Source organism: Macaca thibetana, chromosome 2 (genome assembly GCF_024542745.1).
Source record: "Macaca thibetana thibetana isolate TM-01 chromosome 2, ASM2454274v1, whole genome shotgun sequence".
Classification (NCBI taxonomy): Eukaryota; Metazoa; Chordata; class Mammalia; order Primates; family Cercopithecidae; genus Macaca; species Macaca thibetana.
This window is the reverse complement of record NC_065579.1, coordinates 148,970,385-148,990,588: the sequence shown is the minus strand read 5'-3', so window position 1 is coordinate 148,990,588 and position 20,204 is coordinate 148,970,385. Positions and strand designations below refer to the sequence as shown.

The window sequence follows — 20,204 nt, the reverse complement described above, 5'->3', positions numbered from 1 at the left end:
TATAATGAGTATGTTGCTTTATAAGAAGAAAAAATTTATATTGAACTACTTACAATTTCTACAAGCCACGAATCCACGTTCACAACTCACAATTTAGACTCCTCTATCTCTTTGGAATGCCCTTTCCTCTACCTCTCACTCCTAAACTATGGAATGCCCTTTCCTCTACCTCTCACTCCTAAACTAATCGGTCTTTGCAGCTTCTCTGTGCCTTTCTCAGAACTCTTTCTACCAGCCATTCAGCTATTCTCCCACAGTTTGTTCCTTTGGTAGTAGCACCCTATGCATTATCTTTTTTTTCCTTCAGCCAGTCAGCTATTCTCCCACAGTTTATTCCTTTTAGTAGAAGCACCCTACACATTATCATTTTTAAGATGGATTCTCATTCTTGTCACCCAGGCTGGAGTACAGTGGCGTGATCTTGGTTCACTGCAACCTCCGCCTCCTGGGTTCAAGCGATTCTTCTGCCTCAGCCTCCCGAGTAGCTGGGATTACAGGTGCCTGCCACCACGCTCAGCTAATTTTTGTACTTTTAGTAGAGACGGGGTTTCACCAAGTTAGCCAGGCTGGTCTCAAACTCCTGACCTTAGGTGATCCGCCCGCCTCAGCTGCCCAAAGTGCTGAGATTACAGGCATGAGCCACCGCGCCTGGCCCCTACACATTATTTTATACTTACCATTTACATGTTTCTTCCCTAAGTGGACTATGAATTTTTTAAGAGGAACATACATAACTGGCCTCTCTCAATAGTGCCCTGACCTACCTCTATAATTGCCATTAAAAACAGTTTGTTGGCTGGAATCGTTGAATTTAGGCACACATGAGGATGAGGTCCATCCTATATCCATCTGACTAAGGGAAACTGTCTCCTGAGCAGAGACTCTACCTTTCTAAAATATCTTTCTTTTATGAGTAAGGTGAATTAGTTAAATAAGAGAACAATGAGATGTAAGGTATTAAGTCACAGCCATCACTAGCATTATTAAGTTATTGCTCACACAATGTGATGAGCATCTTGTTTACAGAAAGACTCATTTTTGTAGTACCATGCAATAACATTTCCCTAGCACAATTAATTTCAACAAATAGGTGTTCTCAAATAGTGAACATATATATACTTTTTTTTTTTTTTTTTTTTTAAATGGGGTCTCATTCTGTCACCCAGGCTGGAGTGCAGTTGTGGGATCATAGCTTACTGCAGCCTTGGACTCCTGGGCTCCAGGGATCATCCTGCCTCAGCCTCCCAAGTAGCTGAGATTATAGGCATGAGCCACCTTACCTAGCTACACATTATTTTTCAAACTGAACAGTGACTGATAGACTTTTATATACATGAAAATAATGATAGTGGACTAAGTCAAAACTCAAAAAATAATGCAAAGGTTTCTACTTTGGTCAACTGGATGAACAGATGGATAGTGATGCCACCAATTTTAATGGAAATATAGGAGATGCACATTTTGAGTTCAGTTTTTGACATGTTGAGCTTGAGGTCTCTTCAGGAATGTTCAGTGATATTAGACATTAGTCCTAAAATCATTTTAGATTCTGAAAAGGACACAGTCATTAAGGATTTGTATAACATCAGCAGGATAATTAAAAACCAACAGGCTCTGGTTTTCTTTTCCTTTTTTTAAGATTTTCTGAAATTAGAATTACAACAAATGCAGTCCTTTCCGTGTGTTGGCCTTCATTGTGAAGCCCTACCTTTAATCGACAACTTACCTGAAGGCAATGAGCCCTTCTGATGTGATGCGTGCTGTAACTGGAGAATATGAAAGCAGTCATTTAAGCAGTTCATAGTTGCCATGGAAGTAGCTTTGAGCATTAAGAGATCCTGGTCCAAGGAACTAAGATGGCCAGAAGTAGGAAGGCATTCAATTCGTCTAATTAAATCTCTTTGTTGTCCTTCAGCATGAGACATCATCTAAGGAAAAAACAGTTCTGTGGGTCCTACTCATGATTTCTGTAAAACGTGTATACATACAGTTGCCATTTTAATTACCAGATTCAGCTTCTGAGCCATTTTTAAAGACCCACTAGGCCAGGCACGGTGGCTCACACCTGTTATTCCAGCATTTTGGGAGGCTGAGGTGGGAAGATAACTTGAGCCCAGGAGTTCAAGACCAGCCTAGGCAACATAGAAAGACCCCATCTCTACACAACATTTTAAAAATTAGTCAGGCATGGCGGCACATGCCTGTAGTCCCATCTACTCGGGAGGCTCAAGTGGGAGGATCACCTGAGCCCAGGAGGTTGAGGCTGCAGTGAGCCATGATCACGCCACTGAACTGCAGCCTGGGTGAAAGAGTAAAACCCTGTTTCAAAATTAAAAATAAATAAAAAATAAAAGACATAATGGGCCATATTAGGCTTTTTAAAAGTTTGTTTGGCTATTTTCATTTAATGAACATTTAATGGTGCTTATCAATTGGGCAAAAGATTGTTATCTAAGGCAGCTGCAATTTTTCTTTGGAAGCAACAAAATGTAAAAGACCTGGCACTTTTTATTAAGAGTATTCCAGCATTTTGGGAGGCCAAGGTGGGCAGATCACAAGGTCAGGAGATCGAGACCATCCTGGCTAACACGGTGAAACCCTGTCTCTACTAAAAATACAAAAAATTAGTCAAGCATAGTGGCAGGCGCTTGTAGTCTCGGCTACTCGGGGGCTGAGGCAGGAGAATGGCGTGAACCCGGGAGGCAGAGCTGCAGTGAGCCGAGATAGAGCCATTGCATTCCAGCCTGGGTGATAAAGTGAGACTCTGTCTCAAAAAAAAAAAAAGAATATTAAGCCATCAAGTTATCAGAAAGATTCTAGAAGATCCTTAACAGGAGAATCAAATACTTCCTTCCAAAGTTAAACTAAGTTCCAGTCTGGGCTCTCAACCACTTACTTTTTATACCTTTGGTCAGACTCAATTTGAATCTACTATGAGTGCATAATGGCTTTCCTGCTTCCTCTTTCCTAACCAAACTTTCTGGTCCTGTTATGCTGATTTTGGACCGAGTACTGGATGCAAGCTTTTCAGTTTAAAAGATTTTAATACACTCTGCTTTTATTAGGAGCATTGTACAGCTTTCCTAACAGAACCAATGGAGTAACAATGATGAGCAAGCCAATTTTTTAGAGGAAAACTGAATTTATTATGCTTAAAGACTTTCAGTTGTGAGCAGAAAGTTCTCTAATGGACCATCCTTTGGACACTAGCTTAATTCACATAGAAACTCTACATAGTGGACAGACTCTTTTAGCTTTCAGAGGCTCTGTTCCAGGTGATATTTTTTTCCTTTTTTTGAGATAGGGTCTCACTCTGTCGCCTAGGCTGGAATGCAGTGGTGCAATCATGGCTCACTGCAGCCTTGACCTCCCGACCTCTGAGGCTCTCACCTCAGCCTCCCAGATAGCTGGAACTACAGGTGTGTGCCACCATGCCTGGCTAATTTTTTGTATTATTTTTTAGTAGAGACAGGGTTTTGCCATGATGCCCACGCTGGTCTCAAACTCCTGGGCTCAAGCGATCCACCCACTGTGGCCTCCCAAAGTGCTGGGATTACAGGCGTGAGCCACTGTGCCCAGCCCAGGTGATTTTTGATACGGCTCACCAGGGGGCAAGTGAAAAAGGTGTGCAAAATGATCCTACTAAGCAAATCACTGTGTCATATATGGAATAGTCCCTGAAAACATGTACCATAGTTAAGGATCAAACATTCACCCGTCCCAAAAAAAAAGGTTTCATAAGAGGACAAACTGTATGTAGGTATGATGCTATCTATTAACATATACACATCTATACATGCATATATAGTGTGCTTTGTGTGTGTATAAATGTTTTTGTATACAAATTTAGGAACCAACTCCCACTAATCCAAACTTATGAACAGGTAGAACCACTGTGAAATACAGTGTGGCAATATCTGCTAGACATAAGTAAATATAATTTATGATCCAACAATTACACTCTTAGCTACCTAATCAAGAGATATATACAGGCATATGTTCAGCAACTCAGGTCCATCAACACCAGAAGGGATAAAAAATATTATAGCATAAGCATACAGTAAATATTATATAGCAATGAAAAGGAACATTTACACTCAACATCCTAAATAAATCTCAAACACATACTGTGAACTGAAAAGCAGCCATACCCGAAGGAGTACATACTATATGACTCCAGTTTTAGAAGTATCAAAAATAGGCAAAATAAATTTATGGTGTTAAAAGTCAGGATAGTGAGGAAGGGTATTGTGATGAGGGACATAGAAGTGGCCCTAGGGTGCTCATAACATTTAACTTCTTGATCCAGGAAGTGATTATGCAGAAATTACAAGAGGCACACTTGTAATTTGTGTAGTTTTCTATAGTATGTTATAAGCCAATAAAAGTTTAACAAAGGAAAAAAAAATCTCAAGACATTCACAGCATAATCAGAAGTCACAATATAAAAATACTTGAAAGAGAAAATAGTATGCTTCTTTGTGTAGAAGGACCAAAAGAGCCACCTGCTAGTATTGGTGGTAGAAGTGGTCTAAGAAAGTAATGTTCTTGGCTAGAAAAAATAAAATTTAAAATATAATTGTATCTTTGGGAGGCCAGGGTGGGAGGGTCACTTGAGGCCAGGAGTTCAAGCCCATCCTGGGGAGCATAGCAAGACGCCATCTCTAGGAAAAAAAAAAAAGGGTAAAAATAAGCTGTGTGTGGTGGCGTGTGCCTGTAATCCCAGCTACTTGGGAGGCTGAGGTGGGAGGGGAGGGCTGCTTGAGCTCAAGAGTTGGAGGCTGCAGTGAGCTATGCACTCCAGCCTGGCAACAATGAGACACTGTCTCTCAAAAAAGATACATATATGATATGGTTTGGCTGCAACCCCACCCAAATCTCATCTTGAATTTCCGTGTGTTGTGGGAGAGAGGAGGTAACTGAATCATGGGGCCAGGTCTTTCCCGTGCTGTTCTCATGACAGTGAGTAAGTCTCACGAGATCTGATGGTTGTATAAAGAAGAGTTCCCCTGCACAAGTTCTCTCTTTGCCTGCTGCCATCCATGTAAGACGAGACTTGCTCCTCCTTGACTTCCGCCATGACTGTGAGGCCTCCCCAGCCATGTGGAACTGTAAGTCCATCCAATCTCTTTTTCTGTATAAATTACCCAGTCTTTGGTATGCCTTTATCAGGAGCACGAATATGGACTAATACAGTAAATTGGTACCAGAAGTGGCAAGCTGTTGAAAAGGTACCCGAAAATGTGGAAGCGACTTTGGAACTGGGTAATAGGCAGAGGTTGGAACAGTTTGGAGGGCTCGGAAGAAGACAGGAAAATGTGGGAAAGTTTGGAACTCCCTAGAGACTTGTTGAATGGCTTTGCCCAAAATGCTGATAGCAATATGGACAATAATGTCCAGGCTGAGGTGATCTCAGATGGAACTGAGGAACTTGTTGAAACTGGAGCAAAGGTGACTTGTTAGGTTTTAGCAAAAAGACTGGTGGCATTTTGCCCCTACCCTAGAGATTTGTGAAACTTTGAACTTGACAGAGATGATTTAGGTATCTGGTGGAAGAAATTTCTAAGCAGGAAAGCATTCAAGAGGTAACTTGGGTGTTGTTAAAGGTATTCATTTTTATAAGGGAAGCAGAGCATAAAAGTTCAGAAAATTTGCAGCCTCATGACACAATAGAAAAGAAAATCCCATTTTCTGAGGAGAAATTCAAGCTGGCTGCAGAAATTTGCATAAGCAACTAGGAGCCAAATGTGAACCCCCAAGACAACGGGGAAAATGTCTCCAGGGCATGTCAGAAGTCTTCATGGCAACCCCTCTCATCACAGGCCCGGAGGCCTAGGAGGAAAAAGTGGTTTCATGGGCCGGGCCCAGGGTCCCTATGCTGTGTGCAGCTTAGACGTTTGGTGCCCTGTGTCCCAGGTGCTCCAGCCATGGCTGAAGGAGGTCAACGTAGAGCTCATCTGTGGTCTCAGAGGCTTCAGGTGTCTCAGGCCTTGGCAGCTTCCATGTGGTGTTGAGCCTGCTAGTGCACAGAAGTCAGGAATTGGGGTTTGGGAACCTCTGCCTAGATTTCAGAGGATGTATGGAAACACCTGGATGCCCAGGCAGAGGCCTGCTGCAGGAGCAGAGCTGTCATGGAGAACCTCTGCTAGGGTAGTGCGGAAGGGAAATGTGGGGTCAGAGCCGCCACACCGAGTCCCTACTGGGGCACCACTGAGTGGAGCTGTGAGAAGAGGGCCGCTGTCTTCCAAAACTCAGAATAGTAGATCCACTAACAGCCTGTACCATGTGCCTGGAAAAGCCACAGACACTCAATGCCAGCCCATGAAAGCAGCCGGGAGGGAGGCTATGCCCTGCAAAGCCACAGGGGCAGAGCTGCCCAAGACCATGGGAACCCACCTCTTGTATCAGCGTGACGTGGAGTCAAAGGGGATCATTTTGGAGCTTTAAGATTTGACTGCCCTATTGGATTTTGGATTTGCATGGGGCCTGTAGCCCCTTTGTTTTGGCCTTTTTATCCCATTTGGAATGGTTGTATTTATCCAAGGCCTGTACTCCCGTTATATCTAGGAAGTAGCTAACTTGCTTTTGATTTTACAGGCTCATAGGCAGAAGGGACTTGCCTTGTCTCAGATGAGACTTTGGACTGTGGACTTCTGAGTTAATGCTAAAATGAGTTAAGTCTTTGGGGGACTGTTGGGAAGGCATGATTGGTTTTGAAATGCGAGGAGATGAGATTTGGGAGGGGCCAGGGCAGAATGATATGGTTTGGCTGTGTCCCCACCCAAATCTCGTCTTGAATTCCCACATGTTGTAGGAGGGACCCAGTGGGAGGTAACTGAATCATCAGGGTAGGTCTTTCCCATGCTGTTCTCGTGATAGTGAATAAATCTCAGGAGATCTGATGGTTTTATAAAGAGGAGTTCCCCTACACAAGTTCTCTCTCTCTCTTTGCCTGCTGTGATCCATGTAAGACGTGACTTGCTCCTCCTTGCCTTCTACCATGATTGTGAGGCCTCTCCAGCCATTTGGAACTGTATGTCCATTAAACCTCTTTTTCTGTATAAATTACCCAGTCTCAGGTATGTCTTTATCAGCAGCGTGAATATGGACTAATACTATATATATATAATATGTACATATTACATATACAAAGTGTGTGTGTGTATATATACACACATACACACACATACTTTAAAGCAGACTACAAGATATAAATATAGTAAGATATATATCGATAGTAAGATATATATAGTGTGTGTGTATATATATATGTGTGTGCATATATATATGTGTGTGTGTGTGTGTGTATATATAACTTGCCGAGTCTGCTTTAAAACAAAGTATATAATTATAGCATAAATGTTAAAAGTTGGTAATGGCTCTCTCCAAAACAAATTAGCTAATCAAATCTATTCAAAGAAATGGAAAAGTGATTTGTGAAACTGTTTTAGTGATTGTTCCTTGACACTATAAAACCAGGTCCTTTAAAAAAAAAAAGAAAGCTTCAAGAAAGCTGAAACCTCAGTAAACCTGTGTTTTGTAGCTAGAAATGGCAATCGTAGTGATAAGAGTATATCATTCAGGTGGCATATAATTTGCCTGAAAACCAAATTAGAATCGTGATTTTAATTACTTGTGTTTTACGTTTCTGTCTCACTTACTAGACTGGTCATTTGAGTTACTCCCAGGGCATAGCATAGTACCGGCATGAAGCATGAACTGAAAAAGAAGGGAACTGATAAGTAGTACTAATAAGAAAGAGTAAATAGGAAACAGATGATTTTAATAAAGTAAAGCTTTTGTAATAAATTCATTTTAAAGGACAATATGATACTACTCACAAGAGTTAACTGCTTTTAGGCTGGGTGTGGTGGCTCACGCCTGTAATCCCAGCACTTTGGGAGGCCGAGGCGGGTGGATCACCTTAGGTCAGGGGTTCGAAACCATCCTGGCCAACATCAAGAAACCCCGTCTCTACTAAAAAAATACAAAATTAGTAGGGCATGGTGGATGACTGTAGCATGCCTGTAATCCCAGCCATTTGGGAGGGTGAGGCAGGAGAATCGCTTGAACCTGGGAGGCGGAGGTTGCAGTAAGCCGAAATCATGCCATTGTACTCCAGCCTGGGCAACAAGAGCAAAACTCCGTCTCAAAAAAAAAAAAAAAAAGGAGTTAACTGCTTTTACAAACTGCTGCCTAATCTGACACTAAACTTACCCATAGATTTGATTAAAATGTTCCTTTCAAACTCACATCAATTTATATCTTTGCATCACACCCTCCTGGAATTGGATAATTCTAGAACAGTAATTCTCAAAGTGTGCTCTGCAGAGACCCCTGTGAGACTCCTTTCAGACAGTCTGTGAAGTCAAACTATTTTTTATAATAATTCAAAGAAGTTATTTGCTTTTTTTCACTGTGGTGACATCTGCATTAATGACGTAAAAGCAATGGTGGGTAAAACTTCTGGAACGATAGTGAAAAGGCAGTGACACCAAACCCACTAGTGGTCACTATATTCTTTACCTGCCATGTGCTCACAGAAAAAAAAAAAAAAAAGGCAATTTACTTAAGAATGTCTTTGTAAAGCAGTAAAAGTCATTAAATTTACTCCATCTTGACTCAAGTACACATTTAAAAAATTCTCTATATAAAAAGTGGGAAGTATATATAAAGCCTTCTGTTGCATACCAATATACAGAGGTTGCCTAGAGAAAAAGCACTTGTGTGACTGACTTGTAAGCTGAATTAGCTGTTTTTTGTTTGTTTGTTTGTTTGTTTGTTTCCATGGACTACTATTCTGATGTGAAAGAAAGAAAGAAACTATGGAGATTCAGGTTTGGGGAATGAGTTAGACATTTTCTCAAGATTGAATAAAATGAGGCTATCGAAAAAACAACAATATTTGTTACCAATTACAAAACTTGAGCTGTAAAATGAAAATCAGAATTTCGGACAACCTTATCTGGTATATCTGACAGCCTCCCAATACTTTTCTGATGACACTGGGGATGTTAATAAATGTGAATTTTACTCACTGTATAATAATAAAATGGATCAATATTTGCAAGATCTGCATAACTCTGTAAACTAATATCTCCAAAATGACTAATGAATGCACAGTGTTACAAAATCATGGCTAGGTTAAAGATCCATTCAAAGTGCAGGACAGACCAATGGATTTTCATGTAACAAAATACAAAAAGTTCACTGATATGTATTAGATTCCACACTGCATCTAACATTTAAGAAACTATCAGTTGTCAAGTTTTGGTATAGTATCAAAGAATAGCCACAATTATCTAAAAAGGCTATTACAATGTTTCTCTTTTTTCCAAACACATTATCTGTGAATGGCCAAATTTTCATCCTGTAGTTCAAGTAAAACAACATACTACAGTAGACTGCATATAGAAACAGATATGAGAATTCTGTTGTGTTCTGTAAGGCCAGACATTGAAGGGACTGCAAAAATGTAAAACAATCCACTCTTTTCAATAATGATTTTGTTTTGGTAAAGATAACTTTGACATAAAAATGTTATTTATGCTAACATGTAGTAGGTTTATTAATTTTTATTTTTTTCTTAATTAACAAGTTACTTTAACTCCTGTTTTAATTTCTAATAAGGTAAATATTAATAAACTTAACCCATTTAAAATAAAAGCTGGCCAGGTGCAGTGGTTCATGTCTGTAATCCCAGCACTTTGGGAGGCCAAGGCAGGCAGATCACTTGAGGTCAGGAGTTCAAGACCAGTCTGGCCAACGTGGTGAAACCCCATCTCTACTAAAAATGAAAAAATTATCCAGGCGTGGTGGTGGGCGCCTGTAATCCCACCTGCTTGGGAGGCTGAGGCAGGAGAATTGCTTGAACCTGGGAGGCTGAGGTTATAGTGAGCCAAGATCACGCTACTGCATTCCAGCCTGAGCAACAAGAGCAAAACTCCATCTCAAATAAATAAATAAATAAATAAAAAGACTAGGAAACAATATGCCTCCAGAGACTAGATTATAATGACTTTATATTAGCAATAAACCAAATTTTAAAGGAAAAATTGGTTCTGGAGGTATTTAATATTTGTCTGAAGGACAAAAAATGATATAAACATTCCAAAAGGACTGTTTTCTCAGAAACAGAATTATTCCATTGGAATATAGAAACATTCCTAACGTAGTTATAATCTTACAGTTTGACTTAATCTTACAGTTTGTTGGGTTCTTAAATGCAAAAATACCAACCTAGTGAAGACACAGATGCTCAGCTAATACTTTTTTTTTTTGGCATGTGTGGGGGTGAGGGAGTGGCAGTGACACAGGGAGTGCCAAACTGTGGTTACCACCCAAACCCTAGAATAATTTCTAGAGCCATAATTCAAGGAGAGACTGCCATTAAACTATGTCAATTCTGTAAGTTAATGCTGGACCTTCCCAAAGAGGTGGCTGTGAAACTTTAGGGACTCATTCGTTCTACACTCAAGTGCCAGAGTTACATGTTAAATATTAACATGCTATTATAATGATACGAAATGTATATTTAAAGACACATAACATTGGAGTGTGGCAGTATTACCACTGAGCCAGTGAGAACAACAAAACAATCATTAGAGTTGAAAAGAGAAGGGCAGGTTGATTAAAGTCTTCACAACTGAAGAAAAGCTAACAGAGATATGACAATGGTCTTGGACATCAGGTCACAAAGACCCAAGTACAGTCAAGCAGAAGGCCTCTATAGAGATAAAATCTTAAATACAAAACCATCCCTTTTCCTTGAAAATGTGCTATAATACATGACAACTTCAATTATATGCTTTTTGCTTGTTTCTAACTTTTTACTGAAGTATACTGACAGTCTACAAACAGATACATATCACAAGTATATAGGCTTAATGAATTTTGATGAACTAAACATACAAGATAACCAACACCCAGACCAAGACACAGAACATTACCAGCATCCCAGAAGCCCGCCTCAAACTCCCATTGCTAGCCATTACTGAAAAGCTCCAAGAATTTCATGGCTGCCTAGTTTTTAAGGGTTAAGGAATACACTATGACATAAGACTGCCCCTGAATGCTTTTCTTTATTCTGTATCTTGAATCTTAACCATGTTTAATGTTTCCTTCTCCTCCACACTAAATAAAGGTAGAAGTATCTTGGTTTCCTTAAAAGACAAACACCAGTTGGGCATGGTAGTTCACGCCTGTAATCCCAGCACTTTGGGAGGCTGAGGTGGGTGGATCACCTGAGGTCAGGTGAGACCAGCCTGGCCAACATGGCAAAACCCCGTTTCTACTAAAAACACAAAAATTAGCTGGGTGTGGTGGCAGGAGCCTGTGGTCCCAGCTGCTTGGGAGGCTGAGGTGGGAGGATCACTTGAACCTGGGAGGCGAAGGTTGCAATGAGCCAAGATCACGCCACTGCACTCCAGTCTGGGTGACAGAGCGAGACTGTCTCAAAAAAAAAAAAAAAAAAAAAAAAAAAGACAAACACTGACATTTACCTACAAATGGAATACCATTGTCATGAATACTAAAATTACAGAGTTTTATGAAAAACAGTCTTTTGTAACTGTTTGTTTATATAACAGAATTAGAAAGCGAATCAAAAGCTACTGTCTGTGTATCTCAAGCATGTTACTTCATCTCTCTACATCAATTTCTTCACCTATAAACACAACCCTAAATACCTTGACAGAGTTACATTCTCCTAGCCTCCTACCTTGAATCATTTGGGTGTGATTTATGATACTGTTTTCACCAATTCACTACATAGATACCTATAAGCTCTACCAAATTTAATTCAGCAAGTAATGTCTGAAATATTTAGAACTTAACAAACTGCATGCTTTACTAACTACAATTATTTGGTACACAGTTTAAAAGAAAGAGAAATGGTGATATAAGGCAACATCAAGGATTTAATGATTCTATATGTTTGAAATGTTCTATGTATATATTTAAAACTTAATATTTAGAACTTAACATAGTGCATGTTCTATTAACTAGAATTATTTGGTATACAGTTTAAAAGAAAGAAATGGTGATATAAGGCAACATCAAGGATTTAATGATTGTATATGTTTGAAATGTTCTATATATATATATCAGTTTCTATATATATATATCAGTTATATGTATGTAAGTTTTTTGTTTGTTTTGTTTCAGAGAGAGGTCTCACTATGTTGCCCAGGCCGGTCTCGAACTCCTGGGCTCAGGTGATCCTCCTGTTTCAGCCTCCCCAAGTGCTAGAATTACAGGCATAAGACACCGTGCCCCGCCACTGTTTGTTTTTTTATTTTTTGAGACAGGGATGCCCTCTGCTACCCAGGCTGGAGTGCTGTGGCACAATCATAGCTCACTGCAACCTTAAACTCCCGGGCTTAAGGAGTTCTCCCATCTCAGCCACTAGAGTAGCTGGTACTATAGGTGCACACCACCACCACTACCAGCTAAAATTAAAAAAAAAAATTTTTTTTTAGAGACAGGGTCTGGCTTTGTTGCCCAGGCTGGTCTCAAACTCCTGGGCTCCAGCAATCCTCCTGCCTTGGCTTCCCAAAGTGCTGAGATTACAGGCTTGAGCCATCATGCCTGGCCTTTATCAGCCTGTTTTTTTAAAGAATCACTTGTTTGGCTATATAGCCTTCCCACTAGGCTTAATTACCCTTTTGACCATAAAATTTACATAAAAGGAGTCTGTACTTTTACTTGAGAATTGAAAGATACAGATTTTTGAAAAATGACCACGTGCCTCGTACGTGACAGACATGAGGAAACTTAGGACACTCTATATAGTCAGGGAATGTTTATGACTTAAAAATTATCTCAGCATACTAGATGGGAAACAATGAAGGCCCTTGAAGACACAAACAGTATTTAAGTTTTTTTGTGACAAAACCAAGCAGGTAAGATCATTTTGTGCATTTTAACTTGACTTTAATTCATACTTACTTCTCTGACTTCCACAAGATGGTCTGGAGGTAAATTAGTTCTTTTGCTCACTGATTGCAGTTTGGAATGTCCAACATTAAAAAAAGAAATGGCATTTTGACTTGGTCTTCTCTGCGATATAGGAGAATTACCACTAGATGCAAGTGAGAAGCTCCGTGACTTCAGAGGAGGATTATTCTGTTAGACAAAGAAAATCATTCCTTTTGTTTTCTTCTTTAATTTAGGATCTCTAACCATCAAATTACCATACACTTAAGACTTACAAGAAAGCAGCGTTTAAAATTAAATTAACTTCAGAATTGACTATAAGAACATTTCCGAAGATGATAAAATCTGAGATACTCAAAGTTTAAGCATTTTACATATCCCAAAGTAAACTGATAATTTATTTAGAAAATTATTTTCCAGTTTTGTCCTGTCAAAAAAATATTCTTTCACATTTAACAAATACTAGAATAACAAAAAGTTTCTAATTTCAGATTTTTAAACACCGTTATTTTTTTACTTCTTTTTCTTTTGGAGACCGAGTCTCACTCTGTCGCCCAGGCTGGACTGCAGTGGCACGACTTGGCTTGCTGCAACCTCCACTTCCCGGGTTCACACCATCCTCCTGCCTCAGCCTCCTGAGTAGCTGGGACACTATAGGTGCCCTCCACCATGCCCGGCTAATTTTTGTATTTTTTTTTAGTAGAGACAGGGTTTCACTATGTTAAGGCTGGTCACTATGTTAAGACCAGCCACTATGTCAGGCTGGTCTCGAACTCCTGACCTCTTGATCCGCCTGCCTCGGCCTCCCAGAGTGCTGGGATTACAGGCGTGAGCCACTGCGCCTGGCCTTTTTTTTTCTTCTTGAGACTAAGTCTCACTCTGTCGCCCAGGCTTGAGTGCAGTGGCGTGATCTTGGCTCACTGCAACCTCCACTTCATGGATTCATGCGATTCCTCTGCCTCAGCCTCCTGAGTAGCTGGGATTACAGGCATGTACCACCATGCCCAGTTAATTTTTGTATTTTCAGTAGAGACAGGGTTTTGCCACGCTGGCCAGGCTGGTCTTGAACTCCTGATCTCAGGTGATCTGCCCACCTCAGCTTCCTGGAGGGCTGGGATTATAGGCGTGAGCCACTGCACCTGGCCTTAAACACCATGATTAACACAAAAAATGCACTCAGCAATATACTACATTTCGTAATGTAACATGCCAACTACCCTTTGATACAAACTAGTACTTTCTCACTGACAATGACTAGAACCTTACGGTATAAGAAAAGCTGTTGTGCTGGATTTCCTGAAGACTAGGTTTTAGGCCGAAATTACAAACAGTTTTTAAAAATTCACTTCTGGGGGAAACCAACAGGAAGAATGATTTTTAAAAAAATGGTAAAAGACAAGTTATCACCTAGGTATGAAATCCTTTAAATATGATGCCCATATATTACTTTTAGACATCTCTAACCTCAGATTTCAAGTAATGAGACTCTCCTTTCACCTTGAAAAATATTTTTAAAAACACTCCAAAGAAGATATACAAATGACTAACCAATAAGCACATGAAAAGGTGCTCAACATGATTAGTCATTAGGAAAATGAAATCAAAACCACAATAAGATTCCACTTCGTATCCACTAAGATAACCATAATAATTTTTTTAAAGGACAGTAACAAGTATTGGCAAGGATATACAGAAATTAGAACCCTCATATATTGTTGATGGGAATGTAAAAGACTGTGGCTGCTTTGGAAAACAGTTTGGCAGTTCCTCAAAAAGTTAAACATAGAACTATCACATGATCCAGCAATTCTACTCCCAGATAGATACCCTAGATAAATGAAATCATATGTTCACATAAAAACTTGAACACAAGTGTTCATGGCAGCACTATTCATAATGTCTATAAAATGAAAATAACCCAATGTCCACCAACTGATGAATGGATTAAAAATAGTATATCTATACAATAAAATATTATTCAATCTTAAAAAAGGAATAAAGGAATAAAGTACTGATACATGCAACAACATGGATAAACCTTGAAAACATGCTAAATCAAAGAAGCCAGATGCAACAAACCCCATATTACATGGTTCAAATTTACATAAAATGCCCAGAATAGACAAATCCGTGGAACAGAAAATAGAGTTTGCTAGGGGATTGGGAAGGAGAGAACAGGGAGTGACTACTAGTGGCTCCAGATTTTTTATTTTTTTGTAGGAGGGATGAAAATGTTCTGAAATTACAAAGTTGCAATGCGGCCGGGTGCAGTGGCTCACACCTGTAATCCCAGCACTTTGGAAGGCCCACGTGGGCGGATCACTTGAGGTCAGGAGTTCGAGGCCAGCCTGGCCAACATGGTGAAACCTGTCTTTACTAAAAGTACAAAAATAAGCTGGGTGTGCTGATGCATGCCTGTAGTCCCAGCTACTTGGGAGGCTGAGACAGGAGAATCACTTGACCCCGGGAGGTGGAGGTTGCAGTGAGACAAGATCACACCACTGCACTCTAGCCTGGGCCACAGAGAAAGACTCTGTCTCAAAAAAAAAAAAAAAGAAAGTTTCAATGGTTGAACCACCTTGTGAATATACTAAAAACCACAGAATTATGCATATATACTTTAAAAGGGTGAATTTTACAGTATGTGAATTTTAAAACAGTATCTCAATTTTAAAAGGCAAAAAATAAAAAATATTCCTTCCTCATTTTTGTATATTAATACTGTATAAAAATCTACATACCTTTCCAATAGCTTCAGTATGATGTTGTGTACATATCTGAAGTCTGCTAACCCAGTGCTGTCGCTCTTTTGCATCTGTAGCTGTTAAAAGAATGTGAAAGTTATTTTATATTTATTTATTTTGGAACACAATCGCCTACAGTATGAAGATCAGATTACTGAAAAGCAGATACTGGTCTTACTCTTACCAGAGCAAACTTCCCTTACTAGAGGGAGGCAGGAAAGAGGCCAAAGCACCAACTTTGTTAGGGAACACAGTAGATGGATATAGCTACTTCATTAAAAAGGATAAATTACATGCAGTGAGGTGAGGATGAGAGACTGACATGTTGTAATTCATAAAAATAGGTTCTTATTTAAAGAAATAACCCCTTTATTAAGTATTTGATGTATAATCAATACTTTCAGATCTGCAGGAGCATGCTCACTTAGGATTACCATTATACTTTGTGTATTTATTAAATAAAAAACTTCTACACACATTAAATTTATCTTAACAGAAGTTATATGTTATTTTAATGAATGACATTATAATAAATCCCAATAATGTACATTAGTTACTGAAAACTGCAAAAAGGGCATGTAAACTAAACCATGTAAAGGGGTGAAATACATTAAAAAAAATCATTTAAAGTCTATGTTTCTAGATTTTCAGTAATCAGAGTTTCACCTACATAGTTTTTTAGAGGGGCCAGTCCTAAACAAACATACATTGTTGCACTTGAAAACAGTTATTTATTACAACAGATTTCATAAATTCTCAAAGCAGTTCCAAGGTTCAGAATATTGTATTTACATCACTGATGACAGTAGTTTCTATTTCCAAAGCCCATATGAAAGCATGTAATACACCAACTTCTCAAAAAAAGAAGAAAATCACAATATTAATTCTCATATCTCGGTCATACCTCTGAGTTTATATTGTTCTCCACTGGCGGCGTTTACAGTGAAGGTATGAGAATCCTCATCACTGGGTGATATTACAGCTCCTGCAAGCTGCAAAGTTCCTCTAGGTTTCTGATTTCTAGACTGTTCATTCACAAAGTACTCCAACAGCCCAGCTTCATTGTTTAAAACAAAAAACCTGTAACGATTTTTTAAAATCCATAATTTGTAAACATTTTCCCTCAGCAAACTAAAGCAAAGCAAACTTCAATCACTTATACATTTCAGGGTTTTGTTCTTAACAATAAAATCATTTCAAGAGGTACTTGGAAACACTAGACTGAATTTTCTAGCAGTGAAGACTACTAAAAATTGAATGAGTTAGGCCGGGCGCGGTGGCTCACACCTGTAATCCCAGCACTTTGGGAGGCAGAAGTGAGCAGATCACCTGAGGTCGGGAGTTCAAGATCAGCCCGGCCAACATGGTGAAACCCCATCTCCACTAAAAATACAAAATTACCCAGGCGTGGTGGTGCATGTCTGTAATCCCAGCTACTTGGGAGGCTGAGGCAGGAGAACCCCTTGAACCCGGGAGGCAGAGGTTGCAGTGCACTGAGATAGAGGCACTGCACTCCAGCCTGGGCAAAAAGACCGAAACTCCGTCTCAAAAAAAAAATGGAATGAGTTTAATAAAAGATATAAACCCAGGCCGGGCGCGGTGGCTCAAGCCACACCTGTAATCCCAGCACTTTGGGAGGCCGAGATGGGCGGATCACGAGGTCAGGAGATCGAGACCATCCTGGCTAACACGGTGAAACCCCGTCTCTACTAAAAAATACAAAAAACTAGCCGGGCGCGGTGGCGGGCGCCTGTAGTCCCAACTACTCGGGAGGCTGAGGCAGGAGAATGGCGTGAACCCGGGAGGCGGAGCTTGCAGTGAGCTGAGATCCGGCCACTGCACTCCAGCCTGGGCGGCAGAGCGAGACTCCGTCTCAAAAAAAATAAATAAATAAAATAAAATAAAATAAAATAAAAGATATAAACCCTTCAGCTGAGGGAGAGGCATTTATTAAGTAAGAGGCCTATCAGTTAATGCACAAAAGGAAGCAGAGATACCACATCCTTTCAGAGAAAGATTTTTCCCCAGAATTCATTAACAGAGGGTAAACTGCCAGAGGACAAACGGTAGTGAAAATTTTTATTTAAAATTCACTGGAAATAAATCAAAATATGAGCTCTGAGGTTAAGGCAAGATACACTAGGCAAGATATGCGCTGTGATTTAAGATTTAATCAGTGAAATATACAATGAGAATAACAGGGTAAAAAAGACTTCGTGAATGTATCATTAAATAAGTCAAAACTAAAGATTACTTCTCCTGTTTAAAAATGAAAAAGCTGCAATTGGAGATGGTGAAATATAAGGACCTTGAAACTAAATGATGAAATGCTGATACACTCTGGAAAAGAATTTGATGCAATACTGATACACTTAAGAATATTCTGATTTGGTTTTAGATTAACTAGTTTCAAAAATACATTTCAGAAATTCCGATTTAAGTAGTACAATAATTTTTTTTTTTTTTTGAGATGGAGTCATGCTCTGTTGCCCAGGCTGGAGTGTAGTGACACCACTTCAGCTCACTGCAACCTCTACCTCCCAGGTTCAAGCGATTCTCATGCCTCAGCCTCCCAAGTACCTGGGATTACAGGCACCCACCACCATGCCCGGCTAATTTTTGTATTTTTAGTAGAGATAGTTTTGCCATGTTTGCCAGACTGATCTCGAACTCCTGACTTCAGGCAATCTGCCTGCCTTGGCCTCCCAAAGTGCTTGGATTACAGGCATGAGCCACCTCATCTGGCCCCTTTTTAAAAAAGGAATGCTAGGCTGGACACGGTGGCACACACCTGTAATCCCAGCACTTTGGGAGGCCAAGGTGGGTAGACTGCCTGAGCTCAGGAGTTTGAGACCAGCCTGGGCAACACAGTGAAACCCTGTCTCTCCTAAAATACAAAAAACTAGCTGGGTGAGGTGGTGTGCACCTGTAATCCCAGCTACTTGGGAGGCTGAGACAGGAGAATCACTTGAACCCTGGAGGTGGAGGTTGCGGTGAGGTGAGATCGCGCCACTGCACTGCAGCCTAGGTGACAGAGTAAGACTCCATCTCAAAAAAAAAAAAAAAAAGTAACTCAAAAAAGGGCTGGATGAGTTGAGATCACTTGAATCCAGGAGTTCGAGACCAGTCTGGGCAACATGGCAAAACCCTGTCTCTACAAAAAAAAAAAAAATACAAAAATTAGCTGTGTGTGGTGGTGCATGCCTGTAGTTCCAGCTACTTAGGAGGTTGGGGCAGGAGGATGATTTGAGCCCAAGGTGGAGGTTACAGTGAGCTGAGATCATGCCACTGTACTCCAGCCTGGGCAACAGAGCAAGACCCTGTCTCAAATAAACTAATAAATTAATTAACATAAAATAAAAATTAACTAAAAAGTTTTAACCTTTTAAAATTCAAGTTGGGTGGCCAGGCATGGTGGTTCACACCTGTGATCCTAGCACTTTGGGAGGCCGAGGTGGGTGGATCACCTGAGGTCAGGAATTTGAGACCAGCCCGACCAACATGGTGAAACCCCGTCTCTACTAAAAATACAAAAATGAGCCGGGCGTGGTGGCGCATGCCTGTAATTCCAGCTACTCAGGAGGCTGAGGCAGGACAATCACTTGAACCCCGGAGGCAGAGGTTGCAGTGAGCCGAGATCGTACCATTGCACTCCAGCTGGGTGACAGAGTGAGACTCTGTCTCAAAAAACAAAAAATAATTCATGTTTGGGTTTAGAGAAGTATGGCATTCTAAATGTTAGCCTGTTCTATAATAGAACTTGGTAGACAATTTGATCCAGCTTAATATGCCTGCCCCACAACTACCAATTCTACAAAGTATTTGAGATAGCTGGTTTTCCTGCTTCCTGACAGCTTGTGTGACTGGTTCCTCAACCTCGCCAAGATCCCAGAGAAGCTGTGAATCTGGCACAAGATGGGAACCTAATACAAATGTGTTTGCTGCCTCCAAACCCCTATTTCTCTTCCCCTAGGAACCTAACTTCTCCAAGTATAAAATGCCCAAGCCAGGTGAACAAGTGATTCTAATCTTCATTTAATACTGACATCTGAGGCATTTAGAGGCTGCTACTTGGACAGATGTGAACTTTTCCCACCGTCTAAGAAGAAGTCACCAAACTTTTAGAAAATGTGGGAAATCCTTCTCTAAAAGGTTTCCCAGCCATGTCTTGCCTAAAGTAATATCAAAATATAAAATTATCGGGCCCTATTTCTGGTCTCTTAGGAGAGACTGATGTGACACAAATAATCACACTTACCTGTATTGCCACCCAGTGACAAGGTTGGTATACTTCATTAAATAGCCATACACATTTTCCATGTGATCACTGTTTCAAAAAGAAAATGCCAAAGTTAGTAAAAAGTAGAAGAAATCCCAGGAATATAATGGTACAATTTTCAAAATAGCTGCAGATACATATATGCTTTATAAATGCCTCAAATTTTATTCAGAAGTAAAATGTATAGGTCAACAGAGGCATTTAATCTCCCAAATTTCATATCTATAGGACTTCATCAATTTCCT

At 40.0% G+C, this 20,204-nt stretch overlaps 1 protein-coding gene across 1 annotated transcript in view; it reads right to left on the bottom strand.

Moving 5' to 3' along the window:
* Window positions 1–20,204, bottom strand: part of OSBPL11 (oxysterol binding protein like 11) — a 73,129-nt gene that overhangs the window by 36,312 nt on the left and 16,613 nt on the right. Inside the window, exons 2-6 of the mRNA XM_050781646.1 lie at window positions 19,939–20,007; window positions 16,585–16,760; window positions 15,678–15,757; window positions 12,949–13,125; window positions 1,727–1,928 (exon numbers count right to left, since the gene is read on the bottom strand). Coding sequence (XP_050637603.1) covers window positions 1,727–1,928; window positions 12,949–13,125; window positions 15,678–15,757; window positions 16,585–16,760; window positions 19,939–20,007 — 704 coding nt within the window. The remainder of the gene's footprint in view (window positions 1–1,726; window positions 1,929–12,948; window positions 13,126–15,677; window positions 15,758–16,584; window positions 16,761–19,938; window positions 20,008–20,204) is intronic.